The 21,967-nt window shown below is 43.4% G+C and overlaps 1 protein-coding gene across 1 annotated transcript in view; it reads right to left on the reverse strand.

Annotated features, from left to right (window-relative positions):
* Window positions 1-6,933: 6,933 nt before the first annotated feature.
* Window positions 6,934-21,967, reverse strand: part of LOC142663871 (ovostatin-like) — a 44,266-nt gene continuing 29,232 nt past the window's right edge. Inside the window, exons 24-36 of the mRNA XM_075842704.1 lie at window positions 21,143-21,319; window positions 20,455-20,536; window positions 19,619-19,778; window positions 19,261-19,335; window positions 18,348-18,510; window positions 17,068-17,288; window positions 15,625-15,840; window positions 13,303-13,427; window positions 12,792-12,882; window positions 11,649-11,711; window positions 10,138-10,240; window positions 8,098-8,157; window positions 6,934-7,035 (exon numbers count right to left, since the gene is read on the reverse strand). Coding sequence (XP_075698819.1) covers window positions 8,111-8,157; window positions 10,138-10,240; window positions 11,649-11,711; window positions 12,792-12,882; window positions 13,303-13,427; window positions 15,625-15,840; window positions 17,068-17,288; window positions 18,348-18,510; window positions 19,261-19,335; window positions 19,619-19,778; window positions 20,455-20,536; window positions 21,143-21,319 — 1,523 coding nt within the window. The 3' untranslated portion in view covers window positions 6,934-7,035; window positions 8,098-8,110. The remainder of the gene's footprint in view (window positions 7,036-8,097; window positions 8,158-10,137; window positions 10,241-11,648; window positions 11,712-12,791; window positions 12,883-13,302; window positions 13,428-15,624; window positions 15,841-17,067; window positions 17,289-18,347; window positions 18,511-19,260; window positions 19,336-19,618; window positions 19,779-20,454; window positions 20,537-21,142; window positions 21,320-21,967) is intronic.

Genomic DNA, 21,967 nt, shown 5'->3' on the forward strand with positions numbered 1-21,967 from the left:
GTATGTCAGGACGCGGAGTTGTCTAATGTAGACTTGGAATTGTTTACGGATGCAGCCGGAAGTGATGGTTTTGGAGCAATTTTGGGCCGAAGTTGGTGTAGGTCCCCTTGGCCCTCGCATTGGAGTGATTTGGGAGTTTTACGTAATTTGACGCTATTGGAATTGTTTCCTATTTTAGTTGCAATAGAGTTGTGGGGTAGCGTGATGGTGAATAAGAGGATTGTATTTTGGACAGACAACATGGCGGTGGTGCATGCGGTGAACGGGTTGTCGTCTAGTTCATTGCCGGTATTAGCTTTATTAAGACGGTTGGTTTTGAAGTGTTTGGGTTTGAATGTGTGGTTTCGTGAAAACATGTTCCGGGAGTCCGTAATGTGATGGCTGATGCTTTGTCTTGGATCCTTGTCGTGGATCCTTGTCGTGGATTGCGAGCTTGCGTCCTTTTGGCCAAAATGATCACTAATACCCCAGGTATTTTTCATTATTACTTATATTCGCTTCTTTTGGACACAGCCAGGTCTTTGATGCTGGGAGAGCATGGTGTGTTGTTGTTTGGCCTAGCAAGCAGGGTAGCCCGCTCTATGAATTATCAAGGCGTCACAAATAGGCTTCTACCTGGCTAGACACGTTGCGCCTCATGACTTACACACTATCCCTCCATGTTTCACACACTTGCATCCCATTATTCATTTATTTTTTAGGCACTTTACTCATTACTGCCCCCTATATTTCACTTACATTATTACACTTGCACATACACTATTTATTTATTATTTCTTACTACACATCCCATGCACCACATACCACTCCCCTCAAGACTAGTGGGAGTGGCTATTATTATCTAAAGCACCTGCTCACTCGCCTTCATCAGCATTTCTGACTTGGCTGTGTCCATTTGTAAGTATGGCCTTTTTCGGTGTTTTTGCTTAAATGTCCTTGTTTTTATCTGTTTTGTTTGTCTCGTTCACAGATGTCCCGGTTTCGGGAATTGCACCCGGCAGCTTTGGCAGAAGGGGAGTCCCCCCCCCCCTTCACTTATGGGCCCTGGTCGAGGACAACTTATGAGGCTGTTGAGGGGTTCGGTGGTACCGGCGACTTGGAAGAGTCATTGCAGAGCGTGGGATCGGTGGTTGGAGATTGCGGGGAATAACTTCCCATCACAGGATGGGTGTCACCTGGACGTCACGTTAGCAAGTTTGGTTCAATTACGTCAGGAAGGGGGTAGTGCGGCCACGGCGAGCAAGTTTTTAGCAGGGGTGGCCTTTATGTTAAAATTGTGGGGATGCAGAGATGTTACAAAAGAATTTGTAGTTCGGCAGTCTTTAAAAGGGTGGAAAAAAGAGGCGTGTTCCAGGGACACGAGGCGGCCAGTATCTTTTTCGCTTCTGGGTCGGCTTCTAGCCGTTTTATGTTTTGTGTGTCGGGATGAATATGAAGTGTCTTTGTTCGGCGTGGCGTTTTCTTTGGCTTTCTTTGCCGCATTACGGGTTAGTGAGCTGGTTCCGCACAGCGTGGGTGCAAGCGGTGGTCTTCTCGGATCTGATGTAGTGACGTTGGGAGATTCTCTCAGGGTCTGTGTGCGGAGGTCAAAGACTGACATGGTAGGGAGGGGTGCTTGGCTGTCGATTGGGGGGCAGGATTGCCTGGTAAAATGGGTCCAAGAATTCGTGTTGGTCCGAGTGCCCGGGGCTCAATTTTTGATCCATCAGGATGGATCCGCAATGTCGCGTTTTCAATTTGAGGCAATTTTTAAGGCCGGTTTGAAGTACCTGGGTTTGCCACCGGGCGAGTTTGGTACACATTTGTTTAGGATAGGGGCGGCAACTGAGGCGGATGCCTTGGGCTTGGATTCAGCGGCTATCATGCGTCTGGGTAGATGGCGTTCTAATAGCTATAAGTCATATGTGCGACCTGATTTGGTTTTAAAGAGTGTGTAAGCTGGAAGGTTTTCATAGTAAAAATGACCGGAATGTAGCTTGATTTTCTTTGTTAGGGTCGCGGCGCCCCCAAGTGTGGATCTTGGGGCATTCGTATGTGCATTGGGCAGCGGTTCGAGCGGGACGGAGGCCGTTGGGTCCGAATTTGGGCCTCTCACAGGCCGACGTCCATTGGAGAGGTGTCCGGGGATTACGGTGGGTGCAGTTACTGCCAGAAGTAGTGGCAGTTACAAGGCACACGTACGGACCTGTTGGCTGATATCATTTCCACCAGCATGTATGATCAGGACAAGTAAAAATGGCCGAGTTATTATCATTTATACGGACTGATTTGGCGCGTTTTCAGGACCTGTTCGCCCGTTGCGTGGTAGTTTGGTCCGAGATAGTGGCGCGCACGGTGTGGCGAGGAGCGAGGAACATGGCAGCGTTGGAGAGAGTGCGCAGGCTAATTAATGTGCGGGTGTCGCGGTTCATTCGCTCTATAGGGGGGATCGGGTTGCGACACCAATCCCTGGAGGGGGATAATGCAGATTTGCTGGCGCCGGATGGAGTGCATCTGAATGATATCGGGCTCGATATCTTTTTATTGGACCTCTTGGATGGTGCCGAGAGAGGGTTAGCGTTGCTTGGTGGGGGTGGTCGGGGGACTGAGTAGGTTTCTCAGTTCCCCCTTCTTGGCGGAAAGTACGGCAGATGAAGACGGAGGTAGCACCCTACATGCCTGATGGAGACAGGGAGCATTGGCATTTCAGGAGAAGGAGAGAAAACTAAATATATATATGTCTTCATGCCGATGTTTGTAAATAAGAATAAAGCTGTGGCCACTTCCACATTTCCATAAAGAAAGTGTTGGTGTGTTAATTCAAAGAAGGATGGTTAAGGTCCTGGGCAGGTAAAGTGGATAATGGGTCCTTGCAGTCTTGATTTCAATGGTGATGGATCGGGTGCAAATGGTTTCTGTTGTGCAGGGGTTTTGACGGAATGAATAGCGTAGTCGACTACTACGGATGTCATCCAGGCCGGCCTCCTGGGATGTTTCATCCCATGTGACAGCTTGTGATTGGCTGCAGCGGTCACATGGAAAGCATTGTCATCTCAAGAGGTCAAACTAGATGAAGGAACACAGACTTCTGAGCAAGTATATATTTTTTTCTTTCTGTAGCTGCGGCGTAATTGCTGTGAATAAGCCGCAAAACTTGGCTTTTTGTTGTGGGTTTTGCGTCCCCATTAAATTCCATGGGGACACCCGCAATGGAAAACGCAGCTTAAATTGACATGCTGAAGATTTAAAATCCGCACCGCAGGTCAATTTAGCGTTTACACTGGTTTTTTTTACCACAGCGTGGGCATGAGGAGATTTTCTTAATCTCATCCACTTTACAGCTACTGTAAATGCTGCAGAATTTCTGCACAGAAGTCCAATGTGGAAATTCTGCAGCATTTCTGCAACGTGAGAATCCAGCCTTAGTGTTTCATTTATAAATTTCACATCGTGCATGTGAGAAGTTTTTTTTTTTTTTTTGCTGTAGGTAGTGCCACACAACCCCTTGTAGACCACATCCCCACCCATAGATGGCAGCCCTTCCCCCTGTAGCTGTTACCACCATAGAAGTGGAATCACTCTTGCCAGGGATCCCACTCCTAGCTGGAGCCTCTGACATTACTATCCACATATGGACAGTGACAACTGCTGAAGTGGAATTCCCAGCCAGGATGGTTGCTGCTGCTCTGGCCACGGATTCTGCTCCAGGAGAAGCCCCTTATGTCACTATCCATATATGCACAGATGTCAGGGCCACCTCTAGGAGCAGAACTCCCATCTAGAGGGATTCTGCTCCTATACGGAGCTACCTACCAGGGGTCACTATAGCACCATCTACAGGGGGCACCAACATCTGTGATTTGTCCGAATTGCTGAGAAAGGAGCCAGAGCTGCAGTACAAGGTTTAATGTCAGTGAGGACATGGTAGTAAGTAGAAGGAAAAAAAAAAAAAAAAAGAAGCCATAAACTGATGCAAAGAATCTGAGGGATCAGACAAAGCTCTTTACTCTGAAAGCAAGAGAAAATGGTGACTGGGCGATCAGGTGACCTTCCTGAAGGTATTTTTAGTGGGTTGGGACCAATATAAAGGACTAATGAAATTCATCTCTAAAAACGGACAGTGAAAAACTGATGCAAAACAGGTCACAATCGGCTGTTAAAGGAAACACTGCCCAGAATGGAAACTGAATGAATGCAAAATAGCCAAGAAAAACGGATGTTTTTATTGGCAGACGCTCAGACCCTGTTGTAAGCTTTCTGTGCCTCTAAAGAGAAGCAGCCGTATGATTAGTGAACACAGTGGATATTACAGCGACATAAAAAAAAAAAAAAAATATATATATATATATATATATATATATATAAAAAAAAGGGATTGTTCAGTGTTCAATTGTGTAGCTTTAAAGAGGGACCACTCTAGACACCTCATGTTAGTCCTAATGACGGTTCAGCTGGAGCTTTATATCCATGTCTAGATTTACTGCGGCAGACTAAAATGTGCCCCTTCTACACCCACCCAAAATTGACTGGATTAGCTCATCTCTAGTCATGTCTCCAGATTTCCTGAACTCTGAGAACAAGTGTGCGGTTTATAATTAAGGCAGAGGCGTAGCTAGGTTCTCCTGCACCCGAGGCAAAGACTCAGATTGGCGGCGCGCGCCCCCCCCCCCCCCCAACTTATTTCCCAACATCTCCCTCCCCCTAGCCATGTTTTTTTTCCCTACCAATCAATGGTGTAATTTTTTTTCACAATTTATTTTAATGTAACGCGAGTATAAAAGCATTTCTACATTTTACAAGCGATGTAGATCTATAATGTAATTAACATAAAAATAAATTAAGAAAATAAATTAAAGAGGCCACACACAGCCCGCTGTAGATAGCGCCACACACAGCCCGCTTCCCCCCTAGTAGATAGCAGCACACTCCCACCCCTTGTACTTAGCGCCACACTGTGAACAGACCGGTGAGCGGTAGCCTACCGCTACCACTCTCCGCTCTGCCTGGTGTGACTTACCGGAGGAGCCGAGGAGGTCATGCGGCGCAGGCAGCGGCGGAGTTCCTTCTGACTAGGGTCGGTGACAGCCAGGGCCGGCCTTCGCTTGGATGGTGCCCTGTGCGGGACTCTATTGCTGCCCCCTACACAAACCAAAAATTAACCACATATAGGGACACGCTGGAACATATACTGTACATACATAAAGATAGATATTTAGACATACAGGCAAATATACATACACATTCTGGAATACATACAGGTAAATATATAGACGTACGCACACAGACCGGAACATATACAAATACATGAAAGGCACAAATATACAAAGACACATTCACAAACAGACCCATATATACCCACACAGGCACATATGTACACAGCACAGATAACAGTGATAACTCTCTGATTACAGATAATATAGTAGTATTACCTGCAGTCCTATGTAACACCACAGATAACACATTGTGCTAAATTACAATCTCAGCTCTGCTACACAGTACAGATAATGTAGTAGATATAACACTACAGATAGCACCAGGGGCGTAACAAGGAAAGACTGGGCCCCATAGCAAACTTTTGACTGGGTGTCACACACCACCCCCCCCTTCTAGATAGTGCTTTTTTTTATAGCCCCCCCCCCCTGTAGATATCTACAAAGGGGGCTGTATGGCGTTTTCTACAGGGGGGGGGGCTGTATGGAGTTATCTACAGAGGGGGACTGTATGGCCTTATCTACAGGGGGGGCTGTTTGGCGCTAACGCAATACAGCCCCCCTTGTAGAGAACGTCATACTGGCCCCCCCCCTGTAGGGAACGCCATACAGCCCCTTCTCCCAAAAAAATCTGACCTACAGTGTGTCCTACAAAAGACATGTATCCCCTCTCCATAGGACTGGGGATACATATGTGATCGCTGGCAGCGATAGGGAGAACGGGGGACTGAAAGTCCCCCCCCTTAATGTTCTCCATGACTAACCTCGGACTTCCGGTGTCTGCGCAGCTCAATTAAAATGAGGAGCGCTGGTCACGCATGCGCACAAGCGCGACCGGCACTCCATTCATTTCTACGGAGCTGCCGACACAGACCCCGGAAGTCCGAGGTTTGTGATGTGTGTTTGTGATGTTTGTGACGTGAGGTCAGGTGACTGGACTGGTCCACTCCATGGCTGTCACAGACCCCAGTCAGAACACCCTATATTTCCTGGCTCTTCCTAAGCTGCTGCAGGTGTCCTACATACGGGGTGCCTGTCAGCAGCGATCAGCTGCTCTTCGGCGCCCCCCCTTCCCTTGCGCCCGGGGCAAATGCCCCGCCTGCCCCCCCCTAGCTACGCCCCTGATTAAGGATTCCTTCTCCATCATCCACAGAGAACCACCTTCATCTCAGGCAGTTGTGACATGACTGTATATTCTGATCTGTGACACTAGTGATAATGACATGAGAGAATGTACTGTACAGACTCAAGCAAAACATTCATTCTCCATCTTGTGGCAAATCATTTTTGCTTACAATAACGGATATAAATGGACAGCTGGAAGGGAATATTGCTTGACTGCTGGATCAGACTACAGTGTTTATTTGTAGTCTGTAACCATGGAGACACAGGTATGCACAAGAGCCGTGGACACAGACGGTAGGAGATTTTTTAAACCAGAATATTTGCTAAATTTCTTCAGTTTAATTTTAGTTATTGGAACAAATCTTTATTTTGGTTGCAAGCCGTTATTTTATCATCTCATCTAATTTCAAACATTGAACAGGGATAATTTGCTGCCAGAAAAAGTGCCACTCTTGTCCATGGTGTGTGACTGGCTTATTTACTTGAATGCTGCATTACCATATCTGCAATACTAAAACACAACCTGTAGACAAATGTGGAGCAGTTTCTGGGGAAGAAAAAAATAAATCCCAACAACTTCGACATTCAAAGCATTAAATATTTATTTGTTCGTTAAATTACATGGTGTACAGTTCTACACATGTCTACAGGAGGTGATGGCCGTCGGCATGTAATTCATAATAGGCCTGAAATTCTGGAAACGAAGATGCTTTATATTCTCCTGTGTGCAGAAACAGATAAGAATTAGTTACAGAACAAATAAGTCAAGGCAGAAAGTCCCTATCAACCAGTCGGTCTTACTTCAGTGGCAATTCTGCCTGGTGTTAAAGTCCTTAATCTGAAGGTAGAGAATGCGCACAATTGAACTTCAAAAAAGTTGTCACATGGCCCTGCTGATGAGTTAGCATGATATTTGTTTTCCCAGCTTCGTTGTAGCCATACATTTTGAGCCCTTTCACTATGGGCAGATGGGTCACATGATCTCAATCTGACCAACAAAATATACCATGTTCTCATGTGTAGACAGGTAGTCAGTTTCTCCTGTGTGTCCGACTACCTGTGAACTTCAGGGTTACATAATCACCTATCAAGTCTCTCCTAGTAGATGAGACCTCTCCAGCTCCACCCTTTTTCTGTATGCCGCCCCCTTGCATATAGTGATGCTAAAAGGGAATATTGCTTCCCTATCTAAAGAAATAGGAGTGCAGACCATACATTATAACTCTGCAGCTAATCAAACCTCCCCTGACTGGCTATCTGACTGGACTCTACACAGCACTGTTTTTACACAGAAGACAGTGAGGAGCAGCATCTCCTAGGAATACTCTATTAAGAAAATCAATCACAAGCAGGAGGCAGAAGAGACAGGTTGAAGCGGCATCAACTAGGAATACACACTGCCTTATGCTAGTGATACATCAGTGACATATGCTGAAGCTGCATCACATACAGTGATCTAACTGTAGTCTGCAGTTTATTTCTAGTTAGATTGTTTGGAAACAATCCAGGAGACTTTTCTATAGTGGTGTCTTGTATTGCAGTTCAGCTGCATTCATCAGAATGCTGTATATAACCCATAGACAAGAGTAGCGCTGTTGAGGGGGGGAATCTGCTCTTTTTTTTCTTTATAAGGACTAGCCTTTGAAATATTAAGTCTGAGGCAGATGATGTAATTAATGTCTCAGGATACTTCGTAAGCACCATAGCATTGCATCATGGGTATAAAAGGAACACTCCTGTTTTAAGACTGACAAACCAGTGAATATCTTACACATGGCCTTACCTTCAAAAGAAAATCACTGTATATGGCAGGGATGTTTCAGAACCGCTATACCATTCTCCTCTGTCAAAAGGAAAAAAAAAAGTTTAATACCAGCTGTTCATAGATTAACAGTAAAGGCTAGCAGTTACAAAGTATATGTAATACTGATTTTATATTTAAGTCCAGAGTTTCTCATCTCGTGGTTGCTAGTCATCTTTTTTTTTTACATTTAATTTTTTTAGGCTTTTGTAAACAAACTGCTGACCACCAATCTAGTACACGCAGCCATCTGCGCAACAGTAGTCACAGGAAGTTCTATCTACTATTCAAATCCAATACATTGGAATACATCAGATTTCTGCCACTTATTCCTCTTGTGTTTTTTGATGCCATCAAGGAATGATGAAGAAAGCGGGCTGAACTAGAACAAAATTGTGCCATTTAGGGCACATGTACAATATACTGTTTTTGCGATTTGAGTACATCTATGACCTTTTATCTTTGTATTGCTTTTATGTAGGGAACAAAAAGGTCTAGTGTAGGGACTCGCAAGACTGCGCACCCTTGACTTGGGTTGCGAGCTTTTGTCCAAAATATAAACGAATACCTAATTTATCAAGGATACTTTTTCTGTGTACACTTTTTAGGATGCAGCCCGATCTTATAATGCTGGGAGAGCATGGTGTGCCAGTGCCTGGTGTGGTGTGCAGGTCAGCCCATCTGATCGAATAGTATGATCTGGCAAGATACGCTACACTTTGCACATTTGAAGCTTTGGTTGCATGCAGTGAGAACAGTGATATCCACTCCCACTATTCTTGAGGGGAGTGGTTGCTCAATGTAATGCACCCTCTCCCTCTGTAGCATTTGTGGCTTATCTGCATCCTGTTGGGAACTGGTGTCTACATGCCCATTTGGTAAGTATGGCCTGTCTTTGAGTACATCCATGTCTCCCTTTTTCACACAGAGAGAGAGAGAGAGAGAGAGAGAGATCTACTAGATACTATGCAGTAAGGCATAGGGTATGGAGAATAACATGGAGGGGCAGCAGTAATATACAAATGAATAAGTGTTCAAGAAAGTATGACTGGTGTGAATACTTCATGGACAGACCCTTCAGATACTTTTGCCCACAGAGTATAGTCATCTAGGAGGAAAAAAGTTTTGGCTGGCCCAATATAAATACAGCGAACATACAAGCCCCATGTTCTACTCAGGTGTGCGCTCCATTGTCAGGGGTGTAGCTGTAGGGGTGGAAAAGATAGGAGTTGTATCTAGGCCCTGATGTCTGCAGGGTCCAAAATCCCCTCTACCACATAAGACACCAGTATTATAAATGGCACATGGTAGGTGGGGGCCTTGTTACACATTTTGCATTAGGGCTCTGGAGCTTCAAGTTATGCCTCTGTCCGCGGTGTAGGTTTTCTACTGGAACATCTACCAAAATAACTTTGTTTTATAATTTTACTATCCTATGAATTACAAAATATTCTCAGCTTCTAAAAAATATATATTTTTTTTATTATGCTACATCAAAGCCCTATATGTTTGGATAAAAAAAAAAACAAAAAAAAAACAGAACCCAAATACATGGAGGTTGGCTGAGGAATTGAACAGTAATTTGTTAAGAAATTGGCAAATGGCTGAAGATTGAAACTGCCCGGTCAGGATGGGGGGGGGGGGGGGGGGGGGACTTCAGGTCAGGAACTGGTTAAACAAAAAAACATTGTTGCAACAAGTTAATAAAGTAACGATGGCAGAAACGGTCGTCTAGATAAAGTGCAGAGTGTTGATCTCTATCACCTTCATGAAATCTTCCTACTGACCACCATCTCCACAATAACCATTCCTGCTGAGTGATTGTTCATTTTAATGTGAAGAGCGAAGCTGCGCCCAGACAATTCTGGCAGCTGCTTATCTCCTGGCACAAAGGATTAGGAATGTTGGAATCCAAAAAGTGTTCCCACTGACCAGTTTGAATACAAGTCAGATTGTCGGGGGGCCCTGAATCTGTATGGGCATCTATAAGTGAAATTCAGGGGGGGGGGGTGAGATTCTTACCTTTCTCATAGTAGTCCCAGACTAAAACATATTTTGGTTGGAAGTTCTGCACCCTTGTACCCATCTTAAATTTCAAATCCAAGGAGATTGTATCTTCGGAGACCTGTCACCAAAAGGAAGAGGAGCGTCAGTTCGGTATACAGAGCGTTAATCAGCTCCAGGCTTTATTTTTAAATGGAGATTTAGTTTGACTTTAAAAGGGTAACTAAAACTTTCGGAAAAACTCTAACATGTCAGAAGTTTTGATCGGTGGGTGTCCGAGCACCGAGACCCCCCCCCCCCCCCCCATCAAATTGCTGAAACGCAGCGGCAGGAGCGCTTGGGTTGAGAGGCTTTTCTCAGGAAGCTGATGTAATGGTACAAAGTCCATGGGCCCGTACACAAACTGCTCGACTCTCCGAGAAAAGCCAATCACTCACATGGGTGAGCACTGAGCCGCTTAGTTTCTGCTTTTGTTTCATCGATCGGTAGTAGGGGGTCTCAGGGCTCGGACCCCCACTGATGAAAACTTATGGCAGAAGTCTTTCAAAAGTTTAGTTACCCTTTAAGTGTATTTTATGCCTGTATTTACTCCCATCCTTCCTAACCCAGAGCCATCGTTGCCGCTATTCACTCAGATGTAAGGCCTCAGGCACACAGCTTTTCTTCATCAGTAATTACGGACCCATTCATTTCTATTGGCCACGGACACCTTTCAGTATTTTTACTGATGGGTGTCTGTGCTGAAATACCATAGAGCCTGTCCTATTCTTGTCCGTAATTATGGCACGGACTCCCATAAAAGCCTATGGGAGTTTCCATAAATATGGACGGCTATCAATGTGCATCCGTATACAGTCTATTTACAGAAGCGTTGCTATGCAACCTGTTTGACATTTGCAGCCTCTTTTTTTTTTTTTTAACGGATCCATATATACGGATCACATACGGATACATTACGGATTAAAATACGGTCGTGCGCATGGGGCCTTAGGGTTTGTCAGAATAGAAACTGTGCCGCCCTCATCCATAAGCTGTGTGCTGTATTATAGCTCAGTCCCATTGACTTCAATGTCACAATACCTGACGCAGCCTGTGGGCAAGAGTGGCACAGTACTGGGGAAAAAGCCGATTTTCTACTGTCATACAACCCTTTTAACCACATATTAGGGCATATGGAAGTGATAGATGAGTCACCTGCTCAGTAACCCTTCGCTAAGCGCCATAAGAAGCCACTCAGTAATGTCTGACTGGTCATGTGATGGACACAGAGCTGTGACTTGTCACGAGCCGTGCACCTGTGTATCCATCCCATGACCAGTTAGTTATCCGAGCTGTGACTTGTAACGAACTGTGCACCTGTGTGAGTCACATGACCAGCTTATTTTTATACCGTTCGTAAATAAAAGTTCCTATTGAATGACAGCAACTCGTGACAGTTACACTGTTTTCAAATATTTTCTTTGTAACTTTTCATTATACAAAAAGCTATATAAAAGAATATATATATATATATAGTGAAGATAACTCACACTGTCCAGATAAATGATGAGGCGATTGTTCTTCTGTTCCACTTTGGGCACTTTGCTTCTCAGCTATAAGAAAAATAAAGAAATAAAAAACGAACACAAAAAAAATAAATTTGTAAATGCACAAAAGTATCAAGTCTCACGTTGGATACAAAATTTATCTATTTATATCCTGTTGCTTATGTAGCACCAACATATTCACAGCGATGTACAGAGATTGTCACTCACATAAGTTCATGAGCTCCATCGGGGACAGGGATGGATTTCCCTCTCGAAACACATAAATGGGCCAATATATAGGAGCACAGAACCGGAGTCTGACTCATTGAAATGAATGGGAGGCGCATTCAGCCTGCAAAATCCCTCTGTGTGAACATACCCTCGAACTGCATGTAGATGGGTCCTGGGTTGGTATTTAACCAAGGACAACAAGTACTGTACGGCCCTGTTCACACTGAGTTTTTTTGCAGCCAGAAAATTCTGCCTCAAAATTCCTTCTGGAATTCTTGAGGCAGAGTTTGATCTGCCTGCACGCCATTTAACCTCCTTTTGCTGCGAAAAATGTGGCAGAGACATAAACAACCGAAGATACGTCATGATGCTTTTTTCCCCCCGTGAGCCAGTTTTACTCCTTGTGGGGAAAAAAAAGCCTCGTTTTCAGAAGTTTTTTGGAGCGTTTTCAGATGTGGTTTCCTTGTGAACAGGGCCTAATAACACTGCGACACCGTGAGCGGGATTGTGCTGTCCCCATAAACACAGAATAGCAGTTTATAAAAATTACTGGAAACAAAAAGAGGAATTATAATAGCAACCAATTACATTGCAGCTCTCAATTTCAGCGATTCTCATTGTGAGATTCTATTGCATCTGCTTTATGGCATCCGGTATATGTTAGTAGAGACCTCTGCTGGACGCTTTCCGTAATGACATATGAGAATCTATGATATCCAGACTGCAGCCTCCTTCCTGGCATCCATTGATGCCTTCTAGTAATATAAATATAGATCTAGTTGTAGGAGAGCTGAATTTGACCTACGTCTTCGCTGGGCAACAGGTCACGCATGATAAGTTGAGCCAGATTGCAACTTCAGCTCTGCTAAATCTGTATTGAGCAGATTGGAAGTATCATGCACAGTCAATGGTTACCTGCTGTAGAGACTGGTATTCCACGGTGTATCCAGATGGCGGCTCTAGTTGTATTAAAGCCATGTTGGAGTTATTACGCAGGCCATTATAACTGCAGATAGAGGAAGACAGACTTGAAAAATTAGGTCGCACGTAGACCAGTGACCGAATAGTAACACAAAATATTGGACCCACGTTGCTCAGAATGGTCTGCCACAAATAAAAGTAAAAACTTTTCCCCTGTGCCCTTTTCTATATCTAAATAACAGATCTTCGACTAGTGCCAGTAAGCTGCCTGTAAAGCTTTACCTGATCTAGTTTTATTTATTTTTATTAAATAAAACTAAAAATGAGGCCTTGGAAAACTTAAAAGGACATTTTTAGAATCCTTCATCATAGACTTCATTTTCTCGGATTTGGAAACTATAGAGCAAAACCTGTATTTCTAACGTAAGGGCTTACATTACATTAGTATAATCACATGCTGAGATCTTACAGGCCGGAAGTTTATAAATCACCTAATGTTGCTTACCTGACATTGAGGGTCACAGGGAAGGTATAGGCCACGCCATCCACACAGCTCTCCGAGGGTGTATGAACCGAGATAAGGAAAGCAGAGTCTTCCTCGTTCACAGGGATGTGGAAGTTCACAGTAGTCTGCAGGGAGACATGGTCAGAAGCAGCACATTACATTGGGTTTTTTTTTGTTTGTTTTTTTTATAGAACACAAAACTTAAGAATTTTGTTTGGACTTAGTTTAGGTGATGCGGCCAAGGGAACATTCTGCAAGAAGGTCCTGTGATGGATGCTCCATTTGCTTAGATCCTCTGTATGAAGTTGGATTATGAATTATTGAGCAGGATGGGTGATCATGCAGAGATGTAGTTTATATTCCATCTGCAATGACCTACATTCAGCATACGCACCGGGAAAACTGGGCACATACGCAAGACGTATCCAAAGGCTTATTCACACGACAAATGCCATAAGTGCCTTTTTTGGTACAGGCCGGACTGGTAGGCCTGTTTTTCTGCTGTATGAACTAGCATAGTAGACTAAGTTGTTCCATGCAATGGCATACATTAGAAAAATGATTCTCACATAGTTTGTTTTTCCACTGCCGGGTCCTATGGGTGATGTATATCCCCATATGTCTATACAGTCTAACGTCCGTGAACTCCTCCCATCCTGTTGACCCCCTTCTCTCCAGAGATGTCTTCACATGTGGCTGTTCTGTTCCGCAGTGACCACTAGGGTGCGCTCGCAAGCTCAGTCCAGCCTTAAGGAGCCAGAGCGTACAAATGTGTGAGATTGAGCAGATTGCTCCCATATCACCCTGGACTATAAGAAGGGCTCTGCCCCTCCCTGCATTTCTAGAGCATTGTCATCATTACCCAAGTTTGTCTCTGCAAATGGTCCCCAAAGTGTCGCCAGTTCCCACTACATGTATCCCGTGTTATCCTGGCCCAAGTGCCATATTCAGTTGGAGTCGTGCTGTGCCGAGTACCTCGCCTGCCCTGCTTCACCACGCCTGGTGCCTGCCTGCTGCCTAGTCCCATCCGAGCCTGTCTTGCTACTGTCTGTAGCTACCACAGGTTCACCTATACGAACTATAGACTTTGACCTGTGTCCTGTTGGCCAGCTGCCATACCGTTAAGGCGGTAAAGCCTGCTGTGAAGAGAACCTTAGGCCTCATGGTTTAGTTGATCGCTTGGACAAAAGCGTCAATAGTGAATGTTCTTAGTTTATCCATTAATTTTATTTGGCAAATTGATCAATAAATCCACCTCATTTATTGTCCCCCAATGCATGTGGGACAACTTCACAATGTGGCATAATTTATTTAGCCCTAACATTCTGCAACACTGCACACAGAATGTCCTTCCATACATGAGCGGGTCTGAAAACCTAACTCTAAGGGTATGTGCACACAGTAGCAAGCTTTTACGTCTGAAAAGACACTGTTTTCAGGAGAAACCAGCTGCCTCGTTTGACGTAAATACTCCTCCTCGCATTTTGTGAGGCTTCTCTGACAGCCGTAAATTTTGAGCTGTGCTTCATTGACTTCAATGAAGAACGGCTCAAATTACGCCTGAAAGAAGTGTCCTGCACTTTTGACGAGGCTGTATTTTTACAGGTTGTCTGCACAGTACATCGGCAAACCCATTCAAATGAATGGGCAGATGTTTGCCGACGTATTGTAGCCGTATTTTCAGACATAAAACGAGGCATAATACGCCTCGTTTACGTCTGAAAATAGGTCGTGTGAACCCAGCCTTATCGAAGCATCTGCACTAGGGAAAATTTATTTACATTGCTCTTGGGATTGTAAGAGGAAACTGGAGAACCAAGAGGACACTCCATGATTCCATGCTTGCCGAGGGGGATGTCTAGGACCCTCATGTTAAAATGTGACACTGCTAACCAATGAACCACTATTATGGCCGCCAAATGAAACTGCCCAAGATGAAATATTTCCTGTATATTTGCAAGTAGTAAGGAAGATTACAAATAAGTCACCTCCCATCACCTGCGGTACCAAAAACTTTTAAAAATAATCCAAAAGTTGAGCTGAATGCTTCTCTAATTTGTGGATATAACCTTGAGCTCAAGAAATTCGGCTCCATTTATTTTTACTGTAGGTGGAACCATCATCGTTTCATTAGGATGTTGCATCCATGGAACACAAGTATGAATATCTCCACTCACGTCAAGCCAAGGGTAAGCAGTCAGCAAAATTTCCGGGAGACAATTTTTTGTCATTGACCAACAGGAGGATCGAGCTATGACATCTGAGAGTTGGGCTATATTATCATGCATGATCTATGGTATATAATGAATAACTGTATAATACCTGCAGCAGGACGCAACCATTCCCACTGACGGTCATGCCATAGTTTCCAGGTACATGGGGCAGAGGATGGGTCTGCAGCAAGTTTCTGTTTCCAGAGTCGAGGTTGAATTCTTTGACCACTTCGTCTCCATATTTGACTTCAACAACATTACTGGCATCTCTTTGGTACACCAATGCGCCGTAACCACACAAGGCTTGTAGAGCGACCACAGTGTCCTGAGGAAAACAAATTACGGATTATCAAGAGCGAGAGAGTCATCAGAACAATGCAGTGCTCTGAAGTCCTCAGCATTGGGTTAAAGATTGCATAATATTTGCAATTTTATTCATGTCTATCATATACACAGCGGAGCAGACTTATTAATTCGGTCTTAAAGGGCTTATCTAGGCCCTTAAATAAAAAAATGGCCCATCCTCAGGACAGGGCATCAATATCTTGTCAGTCAGGTCTGACCGACAGTTCGATGGCAGAAGGCTGTAATACTGTGAATTCCTGACACTTGTGGCAGTGGTTCAGTGAGTAGTGAAGGAAATTAAGGGTAAGCAGTGCTCTTACAATCACCCCAGCCCCTTCAGAACAGTTGATTAGTGGGGGTTTCCGGGAGTCAGACCAACCCATCAGATATTGATGGCCTATCCTAAAGAGAAGCCATAATTGTTTTTTTTTTTTTTTTTTTTTAGGGACAGGACAAGCCCTTTAAAAGACTCAAACGGGTAAAGCCAGGCCAGACAGGCAGAAACTGCATAATAAATTTGGCGCATTTTGCTAGACACGTTACACCACTTCTTGGCTTGTACTTTATACCAGTATGTATTTTTTTGAGATTTCTTCTAGCCCCCACCGTTCGAAATATCGGGGCCGTTTGGTCTGGTTTCTGATATGCAAATGAGGCCTTTGACTGTCAAGTAGGTGGGTAACACCTGTCACTTGATAAGCGGTAACCACCCACTCTGATATGCAAATGAGGCCTTTGACTGAGTGGGTGGTTACCCCTTATCAAGTGACAGGTGTTACCCACCTACTTGACAGTCAAAGGCCTCATTTGCATATCAGACACCAGAACGAACGGCCCCGATATCTCAGGAATGGTGGGGGCTAGAAGAAAAAAAAAAATAAAGACCGTCAGAATCTGTGAGGCGTCTGTAATCTAACGGAGATGTCAACTGCAGTTTTTTGGCCAGATGAGTTTCTATTTAGCTTTTAGAACTCTGTATATGCAGGGGATTTGGCACTCTGGTTCAGAAACCGATTTGGGGAATTTATTCAGTGCAGAATTTGACTCAAAATTGACAAATATAGATTCACTTTAATTAATCTTTATCACGGGTCTCAAAAGAAAGTTAGATGGCATGATACTAGAAACAGCTGCTAGCAAAATTAGTATATAAATTTACAACCACATTCAAAGACTAATTTCATCCCTTCTCAAGCCATTCCATTACCGCTGTAGTGCTGTATGATCCATAGGCGTCCTGCTGCTGCGACAACCAGAGAGCAATCTGAGACATGTAGCTTAGGTCCGCCAAGGGTGGGGATGGTCCTGAGGTTAAGGCCAGCAGTACATAGGCAGTGATCTCTATCTCTGCGGATGCAGCACGTGGAGAGAATATAAAGGATGTTGGCGTGCTTGGTTTGATAGAACGTTCCCAGTGAATGGTGCCGTCTGGAAGGTATTACAAAGACAGGAACATTTGCATGTTTAATATGTGGAACATACATTTAGTTACTAAATCACTAGTATACTATAGATAATTGCCATAGTGAAACCTTCAGTGTACGAAATGCGAGCAACCAACTGACATCAGGATAGTACAGATGTAGAAGATTGGAGTCTTTTGTTCCGCTTGGCGCTGCATTGTTTTTGCTTTTTTTTGGTGGATTCACCTGATATTACAGCGACCTGTGCCAGAAACTCGAAGCTGCCACACCTAACAAAGTGAACTCCCCTACATCTGTGCGCCATCTACAGAATGTACTAAGAATCAAGGAGCCCTAGTAGAAAGTCATATCGCAAAAGTGGTCCTTACGTTTATAGTGGGCTAAAAAGTTAAAGGGTTTGAGGGGGATAAATATATGGCCGCTTTCTGGAAACTGCGCCATACCGGACCATGGGTTGTGTGGTTTCACAGATTCTCTCCATTTAAATTAGGACTGAGCTGCAATACCACACAACCTGTGGACAATTGTGGGACTTTATTTTGGCAGAAAGCAGTAATTTTTTTATTCCGAACAATCTAATATTTAATACAATTTTTTTTTTTTTTTTTTAAAGGGGCTGACCAGTTCAGAAAACCCATAGTCATACACCTTACCATTGAATTCTGAGTTAATAGAAGGGTCCCCTGTTTAGGATCCTCATCTCTTGGCCAGAGTTGAGAATGGTTAGAAAGTCGCTCGCGAGGACCTGTCCTGTATTACACAAACCATCGATTTGAATGGGCACTGTAATACTTTATATCTCCTGTGGTGGCGCTGTAGTGAAATTGTTGGGAAATCTTGTAGGAAGTGTTCAGATTAGTTGATCACTGGGAGTCCCAGCAGGGAGACACATTGTGGTCATCTTATTGTCAGTAGACAAAGTAGGGATTGTCTAAAGCAGAGAACCCTTTTAATCCAGAACCCAACAGTCTGGTGCTTATTCCAATTGAAGAAGTTCATGGTAAATGGGAACGTTGCAAGTCCAAAATTCTCAGCCAGTTTATACGTTTTAAGAAGACTGTACCTTGCGCACGCTCCAGTCCGCTCAGCTTGTTAAACATAGCAGTACTGCGCTCCTCATTCCCAGCCACCCGGAAGGCATAGAACAGCAAAGCCACATTGTAGACAGTTTGTTCTCTCCGAGAGGCGGCATCCAGGTAATACATGGCTTCTCGGAGCAGCGTGGGCTTAACATAAAACAAGATTCAGTGTTAGGATCTAGACGAAGCTACAACTGTGTAATACAATCATTAGACAATAGGTCAGAGCACAAACTTAAGACGCACCCATAATACCATGTACCAGTGACATAGTGCTAGAATACAGCCATACAGTGCCACACTACTACAAGTGACGTAATAGTGCATCAATGTATAGCAGCATTATTACAGCACTATAAGTGACAGTGCCATCGTAATTCTGCTATACAGTGCCCAACTACTAGTGACAGTGCCATCATACTTCTGCTATATAGTGCTCAACTACTACAAGTAGCATAGTGCCATCATACATTACATATAGTGACGTCATACAACAAGTGGCATATAGCGCCGCCATCATCATACTGCTACACAGCACCCAAATAATACAAGTGCCAAGATGTCAGATTACAACGAGCCACTCTGAAGGAAATTTAAGGAGAATGGTGAAGGTGGCACAGTGGTGGTTTCTGCGCAAATGTCTTTTGTCCTTGGCATACCCCCCCCCCCCCCCAATCCGGTGCTTGTCTATTAGGATAAATTTTATGGTAACTGACCAGTTTTTACTGTAAGTGTGAACATGAAACGAACATATGTGGTCATTGCAGACTTGGTGCTTATGGGATCAGAACTCGTGGTTCCAGAACTGCATCGCAGTAAACCACTGTGCCCCCATGCTGCCCACCCGTACAATCCCACAGAAAGATCCGTGTAAAAGGGGTAAATGTAATAACTTACAGTGGCCGCATAAGTGGACTGGAGCAGAGTAACCACCATCATCGCTGTAAAGCTGAGATCATCTTCAGCACCGCCCTGTATCATACAAGAGTAAGACAAATAGCATGAGATATACAATGTATAGAGATATATGATGAAGGGAGATTAATCTTCAACAGAAATTCTGTATATCCTGCATGTAACAATAATAGATTTTTATGTCAGATGAGAAAAAAAAAAAGCCTGATATTCCTGCAGGCCAGCAGTGTGTAAAGCTTAAAATTGGTGTCTCACTATTGGGAATCACACTTACGATAGATATAAAAAAAAATAATAATTGGAAAATACACTTCCAACACAAAAAACGCGAGAAGGTTACCTTTAGCGCATTGTTAAACAGAGTCCCTTTTGGTTTGAATGCCCCTGTGGTCTTATCCCTCAATCCTTCTAGATACACCAAGGCTTGGTTAAATGTATTGTCATCTACAAAGGTGTATCCTTTAATACGCTGAAAGGTGGCCAGTGTCTGGAGAGTCAACCTGTATACAACAGAAAACAAGACAAGTAAGAAAAGGATTTAAAAAATAAAAAAATAAAAAGTAACTATTTCAAAAACCATGCACGCACGTTACCCGATTACTTAATATTTTTTTATCAGAGTTTTCATTCTGACCAGGTATCATGAAAACCTAATGCTGCAGTTACAACGGTTGCATCTTCAAATCAGAAGAGGACTACTTTTCAGCTTTACTGTATAGACTGGGACATAATAATCAAACAGGAAGTGCCAGTCTATGGTGTCTGTACACCAACCACTGAAGCAAACTGGGAATTTTTAGATGTACATCACCTATGACTAGATACAGACTCCTAGGCGCATGGACCCAATATCAGCTGTGCCTTCTACCCACAGACATACGGTAAAGGATAGTGGATGGGGTAAAGGACAAAGATCCACATGGCCTAAGATTTACATGTGAAGTAAAGTATGTCTAAGTCAACAGGATGCAACATCTAAACTCCAAAAGCTTGTATATAACAAAAGTTCAAGACAGATTTATGGAAGTCGATTAAGTGAATGGACTTGGTGTACATGCTTGGAGTGCCCCACTAGGGATACAACTTTTGGATCTCTTCCGCACATAGAAGAAAAACTCCATGCAAAAGTTTGTTCTTTCGTCAAGGTGAAAAACAGACTCTGGTTTCTGCACTTACCATGAACTTCCAGTGGATTGTCCCCGTCCAAAAGCGCTAAAACTTCCATCCCAATTTCGGTAGCGTAGCTGCCTCCTGTAACCTAGAATGAAGGGAGGAAGATTTAGCTAATTCCACAAACTGGAGTTTCTGGTTAATTAGCTCAACTCTAGATAAGTTACAGTATAATAGATCATAATGAATGGAGAGACTGTAGAAGTTGTGGAACTATTGGGATTACAAATCAATTAAGACAGTGAATATGTCTAAGGCCGCCATGCACACTACCGTATTTTCATCTATCTCGAAATACTGTCCGTAAATACGGATCAGTAGGTATCCATATTTACGGAAGAGTGTCCATAAACACGGTCTATATTGCATCTGTATATACGGATCCGTAAAAAAAACAAACAAAAAAAAAACAAAGGTTACATAGCAATGCTTCCATAAATATTGACGGTATACGGATGCACATCCAGATTTACGGAAGCTCCCATAGACTATGGGAGAGTCCTTGCTGTAATTACTGACAATAGGACAGGTTTTATAATATTTTCAGCACTGACACCCATCAGTAAAAATACTGAAATGTGTCCGTGGCCAATAGAAATGAATGGGTCCATAATTACTTTCAGTAACTGATGAAAAATATGGTCGTGTGTATGGAGCCTAAGAGCTGTATTCGTAATACACATTGCTTTATTACCATTTCCCATGTACTGCACGGCTCTGGATTTAATCTCCTCCGTCAGGCGACCGGTAATATTCATATACTCCATAACCACAGCTATGGGCATCAAAGTGGCCAGATTCTGTTCACCACATCCTGTGGGATCATGGATCAAAGACTCTGGATTGACTAAAGCTCGGCCCAATATGTCTCCTGTCAAGGTAAATAGATTTTTTTAAAAAGTGATATAGTATAACATATATGGATTCAATATCCTATGATGAAAAAGAGACCTAAACCAACATGGGATTAAGTAAAGTCTCTCTGCTCTGGCTTTCATAAGCTGTAATCAGATAAGCCAATCTGCAGGCATGTAATGAAAAGAAAAGCCATAAAGTCCAATCATGTGCCCACCATTCTCACACTTCTTTAAAAAAAAAAAGTCTAAAAAGGTTATTCAAACCATGTATTGGTAGTTATATTAACAATTGTAATATGAACACATCTAAAACTACAGTACCAATTATGGCCACCAGGTGCTCCACATCTAATACCCAAGGGGACTGAGAGAACCTTCATGATATGGGGACTGAATCAAATTAGTTGAATTTTCGCTGACTCCATTGAGTCACCCAAGACAAGTGGGGAAAGCTCTGTCTTCATTGTCAGAGGATCTATGGTCACTTTTGGCATCTAATGTTGTGGTATCTAGGTCTACAGATATTTAGATATGTCGCCTATAATAGGTAGAGTAGTGGTGAAGAAATGGCACCCATGCCCCTTCAGCATGGCTTAAATTTTAGTGGAATTGAGAAGAATAAAGTGTTGTCCCATTTGAAAAAAACCCTCCCATATTGCTAA

The sequence above is a fragment of the Rhinoderma darwinii genome, chromosome 11 (genome assembly GCF_050947455.1).
Source record: "Rhinoderma darwinii isolate aRhiDar2 chromosome 11, aRhiDar2.hap1, whole genome shotgun sequence".
Lineage (NCBI taxonomy): Eukaryota > Metazoa > Chordata > Amphibia > Anura > Rhinodermatidae > Rhinoderma > Rhinoderma darwinii.